Source organism: Anarhichas minor, unplaced genomic scaffold (assembly GCF_050575085.1).
Source record: "Anarhichas minor isolate MPS153535 unplaced genomic scaffold, ASM5057508v1 ptg000090l, whole genome shotgun sequence".
Lineage (NCBI taxonomy): Eukaryota > Metazoa > Chordata > Actinopteri > Perciformes > Anarhichadidae > Anarhichas > Anarhichas minor.
Window position 1 is genome coordinate 2,977,930 of NW_027466536.1, and position 19,836 is coordinate 2,997,765.

The 19,836-nt window shown below is 43.8% G+C and overlaps 4 protein-coding genes across 4 annotated transcripts; 1 reads left to right on the forward strand and 3 right to left on the reverse strand.

Moving 5' to 3' along the window:
• Nucleotides 1-92: 92 nt before the first annotated feature.
• bida (BH3 interacting domain death agonist) lies at nucleotides 93-2,912 on the reverse strand. The gene is made up of 4 exons (XM_076082160.1): nucleotides 2,755-2,912; nucleotides 2,126-2,396; nucleotides 1,461-1,594; nucleotides 93-613 (listed from the first exon to the last, which is right to left on the reverse strand). Exons 2-4 carry the CDS (start codon nucleotides 2,376-2,378, stop codon nucleotides 416-418), a joined length of 585 nt encoding a protein of 194 aa, XP_075938275.1. The 5' UTR covers nucleotides 2,379-2,396; nucleotides 2,755-2,912; the 3' UTR covers nucleotides 93-415.
• A 183-nt stretch (nucleotides 2,913-3,095) lies between these two features.
• Nucleotides 3,096-7,221, reverse strand: wee2 (WEE2 oocyte meiosis inhibiting kinase). Its single transcript, XM_076082157.1, has 11 exons — nucleotides 6,937-7,221; nucleotides 6,623-6,831; nucleotides 6,203-6,260; nucleotides 5,695-5,864; nucleotides 5,463-5,584; nucleotides 5,197-5,343; nucleotides 4,995-5,099; nucleotides 4,832-4,917; nucleotides 4,298-4,468; nucleotides 4,053-4,201; nucleotides 3,096-3,922 (listed from the first exon to the last, which is right to left on the reverse strand). Exons 1-11 carry the CDS (start codon nucleotides 7,219-7,221, stop codon nucleotides 3,760-3,762), a joined length of 1,665 nt encoding a protein of 554 aa, XP_075938272.1. The 3' UTR covers nucleotides 3,096-3,759.
• Nucleotides 7,222-8,165: 944 nt separating this feature from the next.
• Nucleotides 8,166-14,440, forward strand: dennd11 (DENN domain containing 11). Its single transcript, XM_076082252.1, has 9 exons — nucleotides 8,166-8,723; nucleotides 9,230-9,329; nucleotides 9,474-9,632; nucleotides 10,456-10,609; nucleotides 10,698-10,836; nucleotides 10,964-11,095; nucleotides 11,209-11,359; nucleotides 11,554-11,622; nucleotides 11,781-14,440. The coding sequence occupies exons 1-9, from the start codon at nucleotides 8,345-8,347 to the stop codon at nucleotides 11,974-11,976; spliced, it is 1,479 nt and encodes a 492-aa protein (XP_075938367.1). The 5' UTR covers nucleotides 8,166-8,344; the 3' UTR covers nucleotides 11,977-14,440.
• A 1,491-nt stretch (nucleotides 14,441-15,931) lies between these two features.
• Nucleotides 15,932-19,806, reverse strand: agk (acylglycerol kinase). Its single transcript, XM_076082246.1, has 14 exons — nucleotides 19,544-19,806; nucleotides 19,407-19,446; nucleotides 19,230-19,309; nucleotides 19,061-19,136; nucleotides 18,837-18,962; nucleotides 18,647-18,741; nucleotides 18,414-18,483; nucleotides 18,038-18,117; nucleotides 17,896-17,953; nucleotides 17,177-17,324; nucleotides 16,982-17,079; nucleotides 16,780-16,850; nucleotides 16,586-16,670; nucleotides 15,932-16,425 (listed from the first exon to the last, which is right to left on the reverse strand). Exons 1-14 carry the CDS (start codon nucleotides 19,651-19,653, stop codon nucleotides 16,291-16,293), a joined length of 1,272 nt encoding a protein of 423 aa, XP_075938361.1. The 5' UTR covers nucleotides 19,654-19,806; the 3' UTR covers nucleotides 15,932-16,290.
• Between the last annotated feature and the right edge of the window lie 30 nt (nucleotides 19,807-19,836).

Sequence of the window (19,836 nt, forward strand, 5' to 3'; positions counted from 1 at the left end):
GTAAATTTAAATTTTGCATTGCCAAAGATCAACACACTACATGTTCAATAAAATACAATCTCAAACTATTTCAGGTAGAAATTCGACTCAGATCACAGGAAAATAGATTTAATCACATGACACTATATAATAGACGTACACGCCAAATTAAATCGAATACAAAATTGTCTTTCAAGTATAAAATGAAAAAATACATTTTTTAAGCAATAGTAAACAAATGAAGGAATGACAATATTCAAGTCTCAAAATCAACCTATTTCCCATTTTCCAAATATGACTCTAAACTCATAATTCTACGTCTGAAAAGTGTTTTTACTTCCGTTTAATCAACACGGTCGACCGGTCGTGACGACCAGATGCCAGTTTCACATTCCGCTGTCTTCCACCGCGTGTTTCTCAGTTATTTCCTCACAAGTCACCAGGCCCTCGCAAGGCTGAAGCGCTGCAGTACGGTGTCGAATAGGTTCCTGAGGAGCCGGGGGGCCCGCTCGCACACTCCCTTCACCAGGGTGAGCGTGAGGGCCACGATGACGCGCTCCTGGGGAAGATGCTCCAGGCCCACGCCCCGCCTCATTACTCTGTCCACCTCCCACCGAAGGTGATCTTTCCACTGCTGCGAAGCACAAATGAACAAAGGGATCAATTGGTACATGAAGTTTTTAATTCATTAATGTAAAAATTCAAATTTAATAACCTTAATCCGGCTAATCTCAGTATATACACATTGCTTTATTACAGAACTCTAATGTGTAGTTCCTTTGGCAAAAATGATATTGTCAATAAGCACTTTTCTTTTGGGTGGCATAAATAAATGATTGCATATCTTGCCCACCTAAGTAATGAGTATATCTGAGGTAAATGTGTTCTTGTAATACTAAACATTATGGAATACCTAACAATAAAACTAATACAATATAATGTAGAGCATAAAGTTCATCATTTAGGGTTTCCCATAGTGTTTTACAGTGGACATGGGTCCTCAAACAGAAACCACCAAACTAAGTACTTTTAACTGGTTATGAAAAAGTCTCAATGTATTTCTGATGACTCTATATGACCGACATAACCAAACGAGACCATCAGAGACAAGATGTCTGTTTCTTTGTAGATATTCTTAAAGCTTGCCATCATTACCACCGAGATCAGATTAAAATCAATCAACAATGACCCCACACTGCTGGACACCCAGGCCATATTGTTGGCCCCGCTGGAGGGAAGGGAGGCCCCGGAGAACCAGAACCAGGACTGCGCAGAGCAAACTGTTAGTTTTCCCGAGCACCAGGATCTCTTTAGAAAACCTCTTATTTTACTGCAGCACGGTATGACACCACCAAAACCAACACATAATCAAAGTCCCGGTAGTTGTGTTTCTAAATTTGACTCAGATTATCTATAGTCCTATCTATTACAAACAATGACCGTCACAACATCAACACCTCCCGAGCTCAGAGTAGACTCACCTCAGAGGGGGAGGCCGATATGTTCCTGCTGAGGTTCTGGGTAGCCTCAGCTACAACATTGTGTTCAAGCTGGTCGGCGATTTCTCGCAGCCCTTCTGCAATCTGCCGAAGATCTGCTGCCTCTGCACGGTTCCCTGCAGGAAAACAAGACGGTCCAAACATCAGTGCACAAATTACAAATTACAAGCAATGCACCTTCATTTAATTCATTTCAATATTCTGGACAACAATATCACACATTTGACCTCTTCAGCCCACATAACTTGATGATTTGGGGTTAAAAAAAAGTTGCATTCAGTGATCAAGTGAGAGATGTATGAATGTGGATCAGAGTTTGCCTCAACAGAGACAGCCATTACATGAAATGGTCGGCAGCTGTCACTTCCTGCTTTCCCTTAAAGACACAAGTTGTTTCATAACTCTGACTGTGATAAAGTGGAAAACTTCTCCATTACACGAGCTCACTGGTGTGTTAAACCACATGTTTCTGACTCATCCAGCAAAAAAGCTTACATTTTGATTTCAGCAATAAGACCCTTGTTTGTACAAGCCTCAAAGATAAACAGTTGATATACTGTCTGTGGTGTGCTAGTATGACATTGACTCTATAATGTCACCTGTATATGAGCAGAGTACAGTTTAAAGTTAGTAATCCAGGTACTCACTGGGCCACTGCAGTTCCACCGAAGGCTCAATATCACATAGAGCAGCTGTGATGCTGCTGCTGCTCAAGTGACCATCGGTTTCGAGGCCTCCATCGTCTGGTCTGGGGCCGTTGATGTCCCGGGTCAGATTAAAGTCCTTTCCCAGGGAGAGGAGCTCCTTCCTGTACTCTGAAGTTCCACAGTCAGCTTGGAGGAAGGACAGAATGACCAGGGCAAAGTTGTGCCCACTGGCGAGATCCCCCAGGTCATCCATTGATTATACCCCTCGGGTCTAAAAACCAGAATAGGAGGTTAACGCTAGCAATGTTCACCGACGTGATGAAACAAACTCACGCAAAGTCAGCTAACCCACTCACAAAGTTAGGTTTTATAAAAGAGGAACGCGATTAACGTTAGAGGACTAACATTAGTATGAACAAACAATCAGCATCAACTATAAACCACAACTGCTAAGATAATAAATAATTTGAAAGTCTGACGTCGGGTAAACTGACCAGAAGTCAAAGCTAATGCTAACTTAAATTATCAATGCTACATTAGCTAGCATTAGTTAAATGTCGATAATACAGTTGACGTTAAGCATAAGTAAAACCGGAGATTTGTTTGTTAGTGTGGATAAGTTCACTCACATTCGTTTCTTATGCCGGGCTGCTTCAGCTTTTTAAATTCCTACTAACAATAGTTGACTAGCTAGTGATGCGCCATCGAGCACCGTACTGTTGTGTGAGCTGCACGAGAACAAACAGCACATCTTCCAATTGTGTTGTATAATCAGAGTTTGGGGGGGGGGGGTGGACCCTTAATGCGTCATGGTGCCTTCAAGTACAGTCGGAAATCCACTACACACAAAACAAAACAGAAACGCCACAAGATCAGGGAAAAGAAGTAATAAGCTGGAACAGAAACATAAAATGAAAAGTCTTCCTTGAATTACCAAGGCATATGAAATAACGATTCCAGTGTTTTTTAGGACTCTTTATATTACCCAATGTCACTTATATGTAACCTGTTGGAAAACACCTTCAATACTGCAGGTACAATGGAATACAAAGATTAAGCTAATGACTGTGTTGTCAAAAACAGCATAATCGCGTGACATGCTCTCAAAACAAATATGCAGTATGATGGCTCATAGCTCCTTCCAAAGTCCACCCCTAGCCACAGTCACACAGTTGTCTGCAGCTCTAGATAAAAAGAGCCAGTGGAAAGTCTCTGTGTGGCTCTGTCCAACAGCCTTTATTTAATGTGCTTTTTGGATTACATAGTACAAGAGTTAAGAGTAGCAAAGATAACTCAAATAACAAAAAAAGGAAAGCCATCTGATAAAATGCTTAAAACTTTTTATTTACAGTTAAAAAAAAAAAAAAGAACATTGGTCTGCAGCAGTTACACCTCACCTCTGCCAGAAAATCACTTGTTTGAGTGAGTCAGATAAGCCCTTTAAAAACACACAAACCACAGCTCTACATCACTCTGAAGATTTATAGGAAGATTCAATCCAGTTATCAGTTCCCTCGAAATCTTTGCTGTATATTCGGTCCTCTCCTTGAGACACTCTTTACCGCAGCCTGGTCGCAGAAGGACTCGCATATCATCCGAGCAAAGGACAGGCGTGTGGGCATCATGACGTCCCATCAGACTCCATACCCCGAGCAGCCAAAGCTCATGGATCGCACAGTCCTCCCACCGACAAGCCTCTTTCCAGCTCTGGGTAGGGACCCCATCTTAGCAGGTTTCAGCCCGGGACAGAGGTGCTGCTTGGGTGACAAAGCTGCCTGACGAGCCTCCTGGAGCTCTCTGTGGAGAAAATGGAAATAATTTAATGCTTTTAACCGGCATCAGCATGCAAGTCTTCAGACTGAATGAATGATGAAGAAGACAGAACTGGCGATGCATGTTAAATTATCCCTCATGCTTTCCCTCTTACTTTTCAAGCATGGCCGTCCTGAACTTCTCTACATTGAGCTCTCTGCGAAGCTGAGCAGCCACCCTCCCAGTCCTATCCTCCCGCAAGACCGCGTGCTTGCAAAGCTCCCTGGCAGACGGACGCTTCGTCAGGTCTGGATCCAGCAACAACTGACTCAAAGAAAAAAGGCATTTTTGACAAGCTATACTAGTGACAAAGTGTTTTTTTCAAGGGTATCAGCTCAAAAACAACAGAAACAAGAGCACCTGAAGTAGGCCTCTGAAGGGAGGCGATAGCTCCTTCGGCAGTTTGGGGAGCTTCCCCTCTCTAAGGCTGTGCCACTCATTTCCATTTTGAGGCAGAGGAGGAGCACCGGCCGCCAGCAGAATTGTCAGGCCCAGAGCAAAGATGTCTGCCTTTGGCAGGTGGCTGTACTCCTAGAGCAGAGAGACAATGCAAATACAGCTGGACCTCTGAATTTGAGATTGTTTTCTTGAAAAGTGCAGTGTGTAGGATTTGGCTGCATCTAGCGGTGAGGTTGTAGATTACAACCGACTGAAGCTTCTCCTGTGTGCCAAGCGTGTAGAAGAACAACGGTGGTCGACGCACAAACGTGAGTGACCCTACCTATAGCAGATTCTCATTTTCAGTTAGTTATACAGAAACATTTTATTCCATTTCTGCCAACAGATCCCCTTAAAATGCTACACACTGGCCCTTTAACCTACAGTGAGGTGCAATTAACTCAGAAGCCAGGCCTACTTTTTCCTTCAACACTAATTGCTTTGCAACATCTTTACCTCATGCAGGACCTCTCTGGCCAAAAAGCGGCTGTCCCCTTCCTCAACCTGAGGACTGCTGCTCGATGTCACATGACCCAGATCCCCTGCAGAAAACAAGGCTCAGACTTGAGAGCAAACAACAATGTAAGGTAGAAATGTATCTAACATTAAAACACAGTACCAATTTTGTAAATGACTCCTGCTGAAGCGCTTCTGTCATCTTCCTCCTCACTCTCCCCTTCACCCGCTGCACTTGTGCTGGGACGCTGGCAAATGAATATATTACCTGCAAAAGGGATGAAACGAGTTTTTAGGCACAAGAGACTTCAGGTTTAGACGGGACATTACAAGAATTACATGGGGAACCGCCCAATGACACTTACTTGGCTTGATGTCCAGGTGTACGAGGCCTGAGCTGTGGATGTATTTTAGCCCCATAGACACTTGTAAGAGCAGATCTCTCAACTCGGCCTCTGAAAATAGCTCACCCTGCACCTCCTTCGTCACAATGACATCACTGAGGCTTCCACCTGGCACCCAGACATCGACAGTATCAAAACCACATAGTTCAATCTAGTTCACCTAAAAATATTTAGAATTTCATTTCATTCGACCTAAACTGTGCTTTTGGTGGTAAGGGGAAACCTACCATCACAGTATTCATTCTGAATAATCATGTGATCGTCTTCGGCCCATGCCGAATAATAGCGAACAACATGTGGGTGGTGCCCAAGAACAGCATGCGCATACACTTCCTTTAGGGCCAGCTGCCTGAGAGGACATGAAAAATGGTCAGATAAATGTGGATCAATTCAGGAACAACATTTTTTTTTATATGAACTGTTCCGTCTCTGGCACAGAGCGACATGCTGCTGACTCACTCATCGGCAGAACCTGCCAGCGGTTGGCGAGAGCGCTTTATGGCGTACAAGCAGCCATCCAGCCTCTTCACACACTTGTACACTGTTCCAAACTCTCCCACACCAATGCACTCCAGCTCCAGGAACTCACTCTCATAGCGCGACAGCATGAAGGCTTGGACAGCTCGCCTCTGCCAGATAAACAGACGGAGGGCCTTGTGGTAAAAATCAAATACATTTCAAAAAGAAGGAACACGCGTCACAATGATCAGTCTTGAGTGGGGTTTTCTTTGTGTCACCAAATATGGTAGCACTTCCTTCAGAAAAAGATTCTGACGGAACTTCTTCTTTTTTTTTTTTTTTTTTGGAGATTCCTTCGAGAAATCCCGGAAGTAGGATTGGCAGCATGTAATTTTGGACAAAACAAGAAGTGAGGAGGCAGGCGAAGATGACGAAGGCTGATGATGAAATCATATCGGAAGCATCTGATAGGGAGGGTTACATCCAGCACTGATAAAAATAGTTGTACCTTTGGTGGGAGAAAGGCTTCATCATCCTCCTCAGATGAGATTAGGCTGTGTTTCAACCTGAAAGATAAAAATAGAGCATTCAGACCTTTATATACTCTGAACAAAACTGCACTAGTAAGGGATAAAAGTCAGGCCTGTATGCAAGAGTGCTAAAACGCTTGAAGAATTCAAATTATTTTTTAAATTTCACCCTCCATCTAATCTACCAACCAATGACGACATTCAAATGTTTGCTGTAAGAAAAGAGCTCTTATTTTGACACCTACTCATTTCTGTTAAGCGAGATATTCTAAAATACACATTTGGGCAATTTTCCACACAATTATCATCCCATCCCCATCTGTGAGTAAAAATGTTGGGCACATATTGGCTCCTACAATGCCCTTACAGATCTACAGTAAAGCGTGGAGCCTAGTTACCTGCGTCCATAATCACCATCATTATCACTCCTACAACGGTTCTTCCACTGCTGCTCGCTGTTCCTGCGGACAGTGTCAGGGGTGAAAGGATTCACATTGACGGAAGGTGCCTGGATGAGGTTAGCAGCAGCTGAGGCGAAACGCAGGGTCCGCTGAGGGCGGCTTATCTTGGTGCTGGAGCAAGGCTGGGACGACTTCGATAGCAGGCTCTACAGGGGGGGGGGGGAAAGACAAACGCAATTCCTCCCACTGAAGATAAACTGGTTTGGACCACAGGGGCACACCAAGGACTATCAATCTGAATTACTTCCTACCTTGGGTGTGCTGGGAGAGTCACAGAGCCTCAGTTTACTCCAGGAGGCGTAAGGTATAGGGCTGGTGCACTGTAAAGGGGAACACAGGGTGTTGCTTCTACTGCGGTGGCGTTGCACCCTGGGCGTCCTGCACGCAGAGCCGGGACTGTGGATCATGGGACTTTGGCTCCTGGGACTGCAGATCCTAAAGGCGCAGTCATCGGAGCTGTTGTCACTGCTACTCCCCTCCTCTCCACAGCTAGTGAAGTCCAGCTGCTGGCTGATCTCGTCAGACAATGTCGCCATGCTTGGGGCCTGAGTTTTAGCAAAGGTTTCCCATAAAATGATTGATCCAACATTTGCCTGATTTTATAGAGCAAAAATACCACCTTTTCTATTTTAAATTTGGGATTTATGTTAATTAAAGTATCTTCAGCAAGATGAGAGAAAACAAATTGTAGTCAATCTCTAAAACAGTAGGCTTACATATATCCAGTATGATAAAAGGTCATTTTTACTTCCACAACATAAGTCCCATAAATGTATCAATAAGTCAAAATTACTAGTATTTTTTAATTCTTCCAACCAAATCATGTAATTTAGGGCAATTGAAAACCAGAATACCAGTCAAGCCATGATGTAATTTTCAAGCTCAACAGGTGCTTCACATAGTGGTCATTAACGCACACATCAGTATGTAATTTAAGTTTGAGTAATAATGTGTGTTCATCATGAATACTCACCAACAAGTCACGTCCCCTCACGACCACCATCACCACGCTTGAATTTCGCGCCTTGTATGTAAATTACTTCCTGTTTAAGTAAACTACGCCGCCAGGTTGACACAACCTAGCTCTCTGATTGGCTGAATTGTTCATAAACCACACACCTGACTATAAAATGGCTGTTAATTGCGTAGACAATTTAACACGGCGTTATCATAAAACTATATGGAAATCTAACTACACGAAGCATATGGATGCCTATGCATATGGATAATGTAATAACAACTTAAAATTCATATTCTAGATCAAACTAAACTAGATCAAATTAAAGTATTGTGAAGGATTATGTCATAGACTTGAATAAAGCAGGCACACTACGGCAGAATGTCCATAAGAATGTGAATTTGCAATGTATTATGGGCAAAAATATACAGCCCATAACCCAAATTAGGTCACTGTATGAAATAGTAATAAAGACACGTGGGCGGAAGTCAGTGACGTCATCAAAACAGTGAGACAGGCGGAGGAAAAACAGCCCATCAGTGGATGTGACACGCTTACAAATACATAGCAAACAACCCAGCGAGCAGCAGCAAATGATGATCCGGCTCCAGCATCTTGCGTAGTCTACTCGATTCAACTGGACGGACAAGTTTTTGTGATATTTTTCTCTCCCTTCCCGAGTCCTCAGAGGCAGCAGCACCATGGTGAAGCAGTCGGACCGAGCCCCGCTGCTGGACTGGGAGGAGATCCCACCGCCCGATCCCAACCAGGCGGCCCAGCAGCAGCAGCCGCAGCCGCCCAGGGAGGGGGTCGCACCGAAAAGTTCGCAGCCAGCCGGGCGGCACGCACCGACGGGCACCGCGGCTCGCACTGGGTGGAGCACCACCGCGGCCACCACCATCACACGCAGCCCGACGAGCGGTGGAAAAGCTGCGGTTGTCAGCGGGAACGGAAGCCCGTGGACAGAGCCTCTCGTTACAGATCGTCATGTTCCCTTCCCCGGCCTCTCGGCGAGGGATCAGTGGGAGGAAAAAGACCAGATCGTGGCTGTGTTTGTGGTTACCTTTGATACAAGATCAGGTAAGCAAATCAGACTGTAGCAAGAGATCTCTCATCTCCCATGTGTATTAGTGTCATCTGTGGACTAGATAACTAAAATTAGTATTATCTTGGAATGTCTGATGTTCTTTAGTGCAATATACTGAGTCATGGGGGTGAATGTTGCAATCACTCCAGGTGGGGTTGTCAAACATTTAAAATGTCAAGACCCTAATAAATAGCTTCAATTGATGTAGTTGGTACCCAAGCTGGTATTAAAGGACAACCATCCCATTAGAACAAGACCAGGATTTCAGTGCTTCAGCGTCATACATGGAAATGTTAAGTGGACATGGAGTAAAAGTAGCTGAGTCAGAGCTTTCTTACTGCCCCTTGACCTTTTGCTGCTACATGACTGAAATACAGAATTAGAGGAAGTTGCCGGGATGAAAGAAGCCAGAATGGAAAGTAAGTTGATGGTTTGTGTGTGTGTGTGTGTTTGTGTGTTTGTGTGTTTGTGTGTTTGTGTGTGTGTGTGTAAATTACAGGGAATATGGTGGAGTGGTGCCTGCCTCACGACATCAACCTAGATGGAGTTGAATTCAAGTCAATTGCCAGCGGTTCCCATCGGATCACCAGTGACTTTATGTATGTACTCCCAGTCTCCCCACTGCTCGCACCCCCCCCAATCATGAAGCACGAAACCCACTCCATAGAGGAACACGTGTGTGTGTGTGTGTGTGTGTGTGTCACTGTGTGTTCACTCCTGCTCTTTGTTTGGCCTGCGGATAGATATTTCCGTAAAGGCTGTTACTTTGGGCTGGCCTGCTTCGCAAACGTGCCTGTGGAGAGTGAGCTGGAGCGAGGAGCGAGGATGAAGTCAGTGGGAATTCTGTCTCCCTCCTACACTCTGCTGTACCGCTACATGCACTTTCTGGAGAACCAAGTCAGGTGAGACGCGCTGTGTGTCATGCTTCAGTCTTCTTTGGTTATTTCATCTTATATCGGCACCTTTTTGTGTTCTGTTTACCTCCTTTATTTCTCTCCTAAATGAGTTTAAGGGCCTCTCTTTATGCACCTATCCCCTGCCCTTGCTTCTTTGTTAAAATGTTAGTCATCTATTAAACATGAACCCAGAGTCTGGGTTACAGCTATCGTCGCAAGAGCCCATTTACATGCTGTTTTTGTATGAAGTCTAAGCACGGAGGTGGGAGACGCCTTGACAGCCCCCGTTCTCTTCAGCAACTCTGGTCTTCTGCTTCAGTTCTCTCACGAAAGCTCATCTCCTCATTGACTATGTATAAATATATATATGACACAGCAAACAGTTTCGGCTTCCAAATACAAATGGCTCAGGTTGCAACCAAATACAAGTGGACCTGAATTAATCTGAACGGAGTCTGGTAATCAAATTATTTTATTTATGGACCGCGTGTTACCTTAAATGATCCCACAATGCAATTTAGGAACAAGGGATGGTTCACTGACCAAGCACCATCTGTAATCTTGAACTACCCTAAATGGTGTCTTGATCCACACAGACCTCCATTTACGTTGTGTAACAAATATCAAACTACATTGCTTTAGTAATTGTCTTTAAACCTGCGTGAGCTGTGAGTGTTCATGGTCGAGCGACATCGGCAGATAATGAATACGCACTCAAGCTAGCTTAATCTGCTCAGTTATACATTTTACAAAAGGCTTGGATGACTCATACATGACATTCTTCCTCTTTCTCTCTCCTCTCCATCTTCTTCCGGTCATTGCCTTGTAGACTCCAGCTGAAGTGTCCGGGCCAGTACTCTCCGCTGGAGGCCTTCTACGAGGATAAGAAGGCCGTCCTTCCCCCGACAGCAAATGGTCTGGTCACCGCTTGCCCGACCTGGAGTGTTACCACCATCAACCGCTGTATGCACCCAGAAATGAAGGTGCGAAAGCAGCAGAGCACATTGTTGGTGATGGCAGGTTTGCACAACAACAACAACACGTATTTGTCTTTCTTTTTTCTCCCTGCAGATCACCCACCCAGCTGGCTGCATGTCCCAGTTCATCCAGTTTTTCGGGGAGCAGATAATGGTGCTGTGGAAGTTTGCACTGCTGAGGAAACGGATCCTCATCTTCTCCCCTCCACCCATAGGTGTGGTCTGCTACAGGGGTGAGAAGCTCTAATGCACATGTCAACACACACTTTATGCAAACAGGTCAGGGTGTAATATATGTTCAGTGTCATTTTCTATTTCCCTGGAGATCCTTCACTCCCTATGTTCTCGTTCTTCCCGCAGTGTATTGCTGTTGCTGCCTGGCCAATGTCTCTTTACCTGGAATCGGTGTCTCCGTGCCTGAATTACGGCCGTTCTTCTACGTCAACATAGCCGACATCACTGCCCTGGAAACAGAGCTGTCATACGTGGCCTGTGAGTGAAGCTTTCACTGCATGTAAATGGCTGATTGACCGCTATCTGTAATATATGGAAATTACTCCTTATGTATGAGCGTGTTTTTTTAATGATGGCATTCATTTATTTAGGCACCACAGAGAAGATTTTCGAGGGCAAGAAGGAGCTGTACGACGTCTACATCGATAACCAGAATGTGAAAACGCACAGAAGCCATTTGCAGCCGCTGCTTCGACTGAATGCTGCAGATAAGGAGAAGTACAGGAAGCTGAGTGAACAGAGGTACATTACACACTGTCAAATACTGTATATCTTAACTGATTTTCAAATGTGATACATGCATCAATGTTTGACAGTTGTATGTTCAAATTAGGCTGCAAAATGACCGTGGACACTCATAATGGATAAATACTAGCCAGTGAGGGGCAAAATTACTTTTCACATATAATGATAGATGATGGCTTTTTTATTTCCAGGCAGATGTTGCTCTACTCTCACGAGGTGGATGGAGACTGCACGTCAAATGAAGAGGATCTTTTCATTCTGTGAGTCCTTGACAAGTGTATTCACAGCTGCTTGTGTCCTTGAGTCCTAATCACAGGCAGTATGTTTTAAGGAGAGTCGTTCAATTATATTGGTTTTGTCATTTTAATGTGATGCGGAGGACCACTGCGTGACGCACTTGTCTTTAATCCCGTCCCAGGTTCTTCATGGAGCTCAATAACCGCATCTTCCAGACCCTGTCGGACGTAGCAGGGAGCACCGATCCCACCCTCACCGCTGAGCACGTGAGGGCCATGGGGCTGGATCCCCAGGGCGATCGATCCTTCCTGGTGGACCTGCTGGAGGTGTACGGGATTGACGTCACGCTGGTCATAGACAGCCTCTGCTGTACCTGAGCCCCCGTCAGCTTTGGGGAAAAACTCGGAACGCCACTGGATATTTGTGCCTTCAAGGCCCACTCACACCAAGACAACGTAGACACTGCCTCCACCCTGGGACCTCCATCTGTCGCCTGCTGTCCCCCTCCTGGGTGTCTGTTTCCCCTCTTTTGTGTGTCTCATCTGACCTGTGGAGACTGTTTCTAAACAGTGTGGTTGATGAGGACAGTTGGTGCACTGCTCCACGGGGGCTGATAAACACTTGCCTCGTAGACGATGCCACTTGGCAGCTGCGTGGTCTTAGAGCCATTCACATCTTCCGTCGCTCAGTGCTGTGTTTTTTTTTGTCAGAGATACTAGTTTGTTTGTGTGCTCTTGTTTTACTATGATTCCAGCTGAAGTGGCCAGGGCTGGAGGTCTTGATTGGGTCTGGTCATTGCTGCAGGATGATTTGGTCGTTCTTCACTGCACCCGTCACAATGAAGAAGTCAGTGAAAACATTCACAATCCCCGCAGCTTTGGGGTCCACATACGGTTTGTCTGAAGAAAAAAGATGAATGTTGTGTGGGTGCGGTTGAACTGCTGCAAATGAATTTGTGTGCTGCAAATAGATTTTATTGAAGATTCTAGGCGTCATAATGTGCAACAAATTCATCCTGATGTAATAACATATTTCGATGATTATATTTAGTTGATCGAATGCTTTTTGACTACTTTATTTACCTTTCAAAAAGGAAGCAATAGAAGCCTGTTAGTTGAAACCAGCCCTCTTCATGTATATGCGTTTTTCTAGTTTTTACTATTTCTTTCACAACGGAAAGTGAGCGGGGAGGATGTTTTGCAAAAGAGTGTGATATCCTCTTTTTATAATGGATAATAGAATTATCATAATTAATATGAAGCTGAGAATGAGGAGAGAAAAGCTGTCAAATACTTTGTCCATATTCCATGCACCTTCAGCACGAGGTCGACCTGACGATGCGTCTCTGTGTTTGATCACAGTCTCATGGAGGCGTTCTGAAAAATTCCTGTTTGTGTTACATGTTTTACCCTAAACTCAATGAATGTGACTCTATACCACTAACTCATCATGAATGCTGCATCATGTCCACCACTGGAATAGTTCCTGATGCACACAGTGATCATGCTTAACTGTACCTTTTTACGCTATGTTTATGACTAACCGTCTGAGCCAGCAAGTGCTGTGAAGTGTGAAGCGCTTTGTGTGTTGCACTGGCTGTCATTGTTCTTTTTTTGTACTCTAACCAGAGGCTAGTTCATCAACGGCAGCCAATATATGTTGTGATCGTGTTGAGCGAAGAGTCCTCGTTGGAGACGCTTGTGGTTTACTCGTTGATCAGCTTCAGAGAGATCCTCTTTGCGTGTCTGTGTCCCTGACAAAGATCTCTTTGTGTTTTTGGAGATCTGGTGTTGTTCCCAGTGAAGGATGGGCGGGAGCTTTAAGAGCCCCCCCCCCAGTCTGTTTTAGCTGAGGTTTTTTTTCTGTCTTTTCATCACAGTCCTCCTGATGAACTGCGTCTTTTGGATTGTCCTGGCAGATTGGTTTATTTAATCCATCACGTTGCCAATCAGAGTCATAATTTGTTCCATGTTGGAACACGCGGAGCTGATGTCTCCTATAAATTTGGAGTAGTGGTTCTCAGCCTTCTCGTGAACCCCCTGAAACAAGCTAAAACACCAAGTCCTTTTTTTTTTTTTTTTTTTTAATATGTACATGAATCTACAAATATCCATTTTTAATTCGTTATCACATTCCAAAAACGATCTTTCTGTGGCGGATCCTCATGTTGACAACTGTTGTCCTTTTGACTTGAACCCCAAAGAGGTTTTCTGGGTCGGTTACTAAATGGAAAAAGTGCACCAAGTGTTGTATTTGAAAGAGCTTTGTTGTTTAAACGGGGCCTTAAGGAAATGTGATTCTCTCAAACTTGCACGAAAGTGACCGACTCATTACTGTACGCACGTCAACAGTATCTGCTGACGGCACTTCTGAATGACCCCACCGGGTGCAGTTAAACCTGTTGACTCTGGACTGGTCTATTTACTTGTCAGCAGACGTAATACTCTTGCCGCTGACCGTGTTTGCTTTCAGGTGTCTGTTAAATGTGAAACGGAATGTACACAACACATACCGCTGTATAAAAGGCCTTCTTTGGTCACAGATGTGTACCAGCATTGGCTAAATGAGTCGTTTGTACAGCGTGTCACTCTACCGAATGTCAAAGACAGCAAAAGTATTGCACACATGCAGCAGCAACACATCCAAGTAGTGTAACTGTTTCCTCTTTGATTGTGATTGTATTCACAGAATAACAAAATATGTCTTCACCTTTACTAATGTGAAACACTGTAAGAGATGTCAATAATGTACACATGAACTCAATAGCATGAGCAATTGTTCATTTCACTGTACTGCCATTGTAAAACAATTAAACATTGATACAGTTTAGGTGTTACCTAATCCCCTGCTTCTTACTATGTTCCTCTGTTTCCTTCATAATCCTGCTCTACCTACACCTCTCCTCAGGATCACTGCTGTCATCGCTTTCCAAGACACAAAACCACTGTCAGGATGACCTGATCGTCTTGCAGCTAATATTGAGATCCTTTAATAGTAAAAATATCAATACGACAGTGTAAAATATTACAAATAAGTCATTTGCATTCAAAATACTTTACTACTTTCGTAAAAGTATGAGCAAATGTACTTGCATTATTAAAAGTGGAAGTACTTACCATGCAAAAATAACTTGTTAGAATATACTTTAGTATGAAATAGTTATTATTGGGGCTTTAACATGTAAGCAGCATTTTACTGTTGTAGTAGATGTGTTGGAGCCAATTTTAACTACTTTATTTACTGCTTCATTAAAAGGGCAACAAAGGGTACAAGTTCCTTTAAAATTGTACTTATTCAGTCACTGCCATTCCCCTACCAGGATGTTCAAGTAACAAAAACAAAACCAAGAGCCTCCCTTTGTGTTTACCTGAACAATCAAATAAGAGAAGGAGGTCTGGGATGCAGCCACTTGCTTAATCCTGCAGATTTGCTGTCTACACCATCTGTCAGATCACACCCAGCCTCTCCAAGGAGTCTGCCACACTCCTGGTCTAACATCTTTTGCAACACATTCGGAATGCTGCAGCATCCCTACATTCGTTCATCTAGCTATACCTCAAGCCTATCCATAATCTTATTTGTTCTTTGCGCTTTCTGTCCATCGCCTCTACTTTGCCCCCCCTCATCTCTATATACCCACCAAAATCATCAATAAACTACAATACATCCAGAATTCAGCTGCCCGTCTGCTCTCCCACTCCCGCACCAGAGACCACATCACCCCAGTCCTTCAAAACCTCCACTGGCTCCCCATACAGCAAAGAATCCAGTTCAAGATCCTCCTCATCACTTACAAAGCCCTCCACAACCTTGCCCCTTCATACCTTTTGGACCTCCTGTACCATCACACTCCCAACCGCAACCTCAGATCTGCCGACGCCACCCTCCTTACCCTCCCTACTCTGTCCAAGCATCGGACCTGGGGGGACAGGGCCTTCTCCGTTGCTGCCCCCTCCCTCTGGAACTCCCTGCCCCAACACCTCAGACATTCTTCGTCACTCGCCACTTTCAAAACTGCACTAAAAACTCACCTATTCAAATCTGCTTTTAACCTCTAAAGTCTAATGTATGTTTTCTTTCTTTTCATGTTTATTTTATTTAAAAAAAATGTCTTACTGTTGTGTCGTAGATTTTGTTCTTATTATAAATGCTTCTATTGTTTCTGTTTTTAACATGTAAAGTGTCTTTGAGTGCCTTTTAAAGAGCTATATAAATAAAATGTATTATTATTATTATTATTATATCTCCAGCCGACGCCTGCACTCTTTATTTAAACCAGGCATTCGCTAAATGCTTACATACTAATGTCAAACTCATAGGAAAAAAAACAACTTTGTGTTGAATTGGACAGAAATATTTTTTATTGACCAAGTTTAAATAGTAAACTGTTCAGTAAACATAAAGTCATTTTGTAAGACAACCATTACACGGGTTACTGGCTTAAAGAAACAAAGCCTTGGTCCTTTAATATACAACAGCATGTAATCCTCCTTATAATAGTTCAACTGAATGTTTACAGGTCGTAAAACAATCCATCAGTACGTCATGAGCATTTAAAACTGCTGGCAAAGCAGACATCCGTTTGACTTCAGAGTCTCACGGCATCTGGTTCTTTGCTTTCGTGTTTCTCTTCAAATCTGCTTTTGTCTCCGCTGTTCTTGTCTTCTTTCTGGTTCAATGTTTTTTTTCCATCACTGCATCTGTGAGAGGAGCTGCTCTCTGCGCTCTGCACTGATGAAAAAGCGGAGCTTCCGCGGCAACAGCCTCACCTCTACGGGCATGGCCTCGTACTCCTCGTTGTCGATGCTGTAGAAGCCAGCGGCACCCTGCGGGGTCAGGACATCAAGTTAAATGTCACGACAAAAACTAACAGACAAAGCTTTAGAAAGTAAACTAAATGATACTAAGCACAATCCTTAAATAGTTACGATTTTCTTTGACGTGACACAAAGAAATAGGATCGAGTCACTTAAACGGGGTTCTGACCTCTGGCAGCTGCAGCTGGCAAGCACTGGCTTCCAGTTTTGTGGAGTCTTTGGTGAATACAGCGGGGTCCTCTTCTTTTTTACTCCTATAATGAAGAATTGACATTGACATTCTTTTACTTGAATGTACCAACTCATTTATAATGTACATCGCCTCCGTTTGAAGTCGACTAAACAAAAACTGAATCTACTGACCCGACAGTGATGTACTCGCCCACTGTGAAGTTGTCCGGTTCCGCACAGATCATCAGGGAGTCATTTATGCGCTGCAAGTTCAAATAAACAGACACAAATGATATTTTTTCTAAGAGCAAAACGAGGCACAATAGTGGGATCTTATCATGATTTTAATAAGAACAGGTACAAGATTTAGAAAAGGAATTGATTTTGGACTGACCCTCTCCACTGGGTTTTTGTTGTGCGTTTGAATAAACAGCTCCAACGTCGACAGATGCTCCTCCTTCCACTGCTCTGGCTCTTCCACTTTTGGAGGCTCTGAGCAAAGACACACACAAACCACCCAAAAAAATACAACTCACAGTCTTTGACATGCTGTGATCGAAGTATCAACACAATGACACGCACACACTACCTTCGACAGGAGGGTACCAGTGGTTTTTGAGCCTGCGCATGATGCGGTACAGCAGGTTAGGTCTGGGGGGCTTCTGAGGGGACAGGTCAGGGGGCCGTAGGCTGGGAGCCAGGTAGGACACTGAGACCTCGCGGACCAGGGGCCACTCCTGAGGGATTTTACAACAGCGTAAGATTAAAATACATCTGCAGCCACAGAACTATAACAGTTATGGGTGACAAGGAAAACAGGGGAAGACATGAAATACAGCAATAACCTCAAGACATCTACTGTCTTTGATGAGATAATGATGTTAGATATTCAATATTTAAACTGTATTGAGTGTCTTATTCAAAAGTATAAGTATACTTTTGTCAGGATGGAAAACTTCTAAAGCACCATTTGGTTTATTTCAGGATACAGAGATTCCACTGATACCAGATAACAGCTTTTTAAGGTAGACTGACTCAATACAACAATTAGGTATTCCATGGTTGTAGGAAATAAGCGATAAACGCCACAGACGCTTCCTTTGAAAGAAAACAGTTGGCAAAGTCATAACTAGAGAGTTGCACAAAGGAAAAAACATCCTTCAAATATTTTTTTCACAACAGGGAGGAACCTCTATGACATTGATGGGAGCTGACATGGCTTTCAAATATCAGCGATCTTATACAAGGCCAACACTGGTTCAATACACTGTTCTTACCCAAACATGTTCAGAAAATATATTGCCTTACCCGTAGAGTACTCAGCCAATGTGCTGCATTTGTCTTCAGTGGTCCAAGGTACCAATATCTATGAGGAAATATGGTTAATTATTATTTTGTATGGGGAACTATGTCATGGTTATAATAAGAGTGACCAATTGTATATTCTTACTTGCTGATTGTTGCAGCCACATCTCTAAAAGCACCCCAACGTAGTCCCGTCAGAGCGAAGACTGGCTGATCTTTCTCCCCCTAAAAACACACGCACACACACACACACACATTTGAATTCCTGTCCAACCGCTGACACATAATATCTCACACTGCATAGAAAAAACAAAACAAAACAGTTTGTGACAATTTAACTTCATTATCCTGTTTGATTTTTTAAAAAGCCACATTATAAAGTGTGAAATCATATATTTCTCAAAATATTTGTTAATTTGACCTGAAAACAAATACTGACATCAGCAAGTATCTGCATTCAAGAACAAATACTATGTCGATAACTTTGAGGCTTTGTAGACTAGACAGAGGCAGGTTCTCACTTTGATTTGCAGCACATCCAGAGGAACGGTTTCTCCCTTTAGGATGGACAGTGTTGCTGATGTAATGTCTCTGGAAAGGGTGGAAAAATGGGTTTAAATTACGTATGTGGAAAACGCGTAGCATGTCCATATCCACGTATATTTACTTGGCGAGACACATCCAGTACACAGGTCAAAAGATTATGTGATGATAGCATCTGGAACTTTCCTTATGATATTGAAGAGGTACTTACTTGACCTTGTTGTCACTGAGGAGGTGAAGACTTGGACTGAGGGAATTGCGAGAGCCCAGTGGAATGAATCCAATCGGTGTGTTACAGACTGTGTCCTGTCGTCAAAAAAACGTCCATCAGTGACATCAATAAAAGAAAAGTTTGAATTAAGTCGTCTTGCAGATCAACACAATAACTGTGCGACACCTACTTGATCCGGTCTTCGCAGTAAACCTGTGACGACTTCCTGCAAGGTGCCGTCCCCTCCGGCCACGATGAGCACATCCGTCTGTTCCATGAGCTCCATCAGTTTTTTCGCCTGGCCTTCATAATCCGTCTGGAGAGGAAAACAGGATGAATATGTGATCACGGTGCCACGCGATGGGATCCCTACTAGAGCCACTCATAGCACTGATGGGCTCCAAGGGAAATTACCTTTACTATTGTAATCTCCACACCAGCCAGGTGTAAAATCGGAGCAGCATTCTTTTCAAACAGTTTGTTGGCTTTCCTGGGGAAGATTGAGAGAGATAGTTGGAAATATTCTGAGAGAGACTGTTGTCTGAGGTTCCAGACAAACCTGTCAGTGAGAGAGTCTTCTTACCCACTGCAAGCTGCAGGGTTCAAGATCACTGTCGCTTTCCTCAGACGCTCCTGCGGTGCTATCTGTTGACGCCCGAATTCCTAAAAGAAATAATGATGGTGAGGACTATAGGCCCCTGAAGAGGGGTTTTGCTTTAAATGCTGACAACATGAAGTGCAAGAATAAGTGATGTCTTACCCTGGCGGCGAGACAAGCCTCTTTCCTCAGAACACTGTCACTGATCAGATACAAAATGTGAGACACACGAACAATCAGTGGCACAGACCTGTGTAATTATTCTAATCTGAGGAAATATCATAACCTGAAATACTCACCAGTGTATGCCATACAGCCAGTGGCCCCCGTAAGACAGGACGCACACAGCAAATGTGGACTTCTTCCAGTTGTTCCGCAGAGTCCGAAACACTTTCACAACCCGAGCCATCGTTTTGATTAAAATATACCAAAGCCCTCGATTTAAATGCGGTGCTACCTTTACGGCGGCAGCGAAGTATTGTATTCACGAATGACAAATTTCCATGTCAGCGGTCATGGATCCGCAACTGTCAGGCGGAGCGTGGACATGTTGGTGTAACGTCAAAATAGTACGTGGCCCAACACAGGGCGG